This window comes from Aptenodytes forsteri, unplaced genomic scaffold, assembly GCF_000699145.1.
Source record: "Aptenodytes forsteri isolate BGI_AS27 unplaced genomic scaffold, ASM69914v1 Scaffold92, whole genome shotgun sequence".
Taxonomy (NCBI): domain Eukaryota; kingdom Metazoa; phylum Chordata; class Aves; order Sphenisciformes; family Spheniscidae; genus Aptenodytes; species Aptenodytes forsteri.
In genome coordinates, this window is record NW_008794581.1 from 4,796,291 (window position 1) to 4,797,608 (window position 1,318).

General features: G+C 44.4%; 1 protein-coding gene across 1 annotated transcript in view; it reads left to right on the forward strand.

The window, feature by feature from the left end:
* Positions 1–320: 320 nt before the first annotated feature.
* PLK2 (polo like kinase 2) overlaps positions 321–1,318 on the forward strand; it is a 5,486-nt gene continuing 4,488 nt past the window's right edge. The window contains exons 1-3 of the mRNA XM_009272508.2: positions 321–500; positions 653–769; positions 960–1,089. Coding sequence (XP_009270783.1) covers positions 417–500; positions 653–769; positions 960–1,089 — 331 coding nt within the window. The 5' untranslated portion in view covers positions 321–416. The remainder of the gene's footprint in view (positions 501–652; positions 770–959; positions 1,090–1,318) is intronic.

Consider the following 1,318-nt stretch of genomic DNA (forward strand, 5'->3'; position numbering starts at 1 on the left):
GGGGCTGCTTTCCTCCGGGGGATGCTGGAGCGTGCCGCACTGCCGCCCCCCAACCTGCCCGGAGTCCGATTTGCCCTTGCGTTGCCCCGGTCCGGACGCAGTGGGTCCGAGCACCCTTCCTATGCCCGCTTCATCTCTGCCCCTAAATACAAGCGGAATCGTGCCTTCAGCTCGGGCAAGCCTACAAAAATGACTTTGATGTTGCATGCGGGGCTGGGGGGATCTGCAACGCCAACCTTCAGATAGGCGATGAACCTAAGACTGGCCTTCTACCAAATTGTCCTGTGCAAAGGAAGTTCCGCTCCTTGACTAATACGTGAGCTGGTGAATGACTAAGTGTGGGACTTCTTTCGTACCTGCTATAATTGCCTTTTTCTCGTGTGTCTCTCTAGGGTGGATTCGCCAAGTGTTATGAGATGACAGATTTGACAACAAATAAAGTTTATGCTGCAAAAATTATTCCTCACAGCAGAGTAGCAAAACCTCATCAAAGGGAAAAGGTGTGTGTATGAATGACTTTTTTTCCTCCTCAAACTCTCTTTGTGTGCTGGATTGCCCAGCCCTTCTCCTCAAATGGTTCTGATAGAGCTGTCTGCTCAACCTTGTGGATGCAAGGCCAACAACACTTTTTTCCCCCTTCTTGTCTCTTCAGATTGATAAAGAGATTGAGCTGCACCGAATGCTTAATCATAGACATGTTGTGCAGTTTTACCACTACTTCGAAGACAGAGAGAATATTTACATTCTTCTGGAGTACTGCAGTAGAAGGGTGAGCATCAACTGGGAGAAATCCAGTATTTAATTACCTGGAATCTGCAACTAATTTAAATGTGGGATGTGTAAAAGGTATTTTTTGTGCCTTTTTTAGTCATTTCTCCATGCATTGATTTACTTCTGTTTAACGTGAATCTTGTACATGAATGTTCAGTGACATTTCTGTCTTTGTTTTCCCTCTGCAGTCAATGGCTCACATCTTAAAAGCGAGGAAGGTATTGACAGAACCAGAAGTACGATACTACCTCAGGCAAATTGTGTCAGGGCTAAAGTATCTTCATGAACAGGAAATCTTGCACAGGGATCTTAAACTAGGTAAGTTCTGCACCTCACCGACTTCAAAACACACTCTTCCAGCCCTGTCAGCATTGTACTGCTTTACACTTGTATGGTGATAGCATAATTAATAGAATCAGCTCAGTCTGTCTTTACGGTGGAAGCTTGGAGTGCTTAAGGGATGACATTAAGCATTCTTACTTAAAAAAAAAAAAAAAAAAAAATTTTGCTTCCGTGTGCCCATGCAAGAAATGTAAAGCAGTTTTGG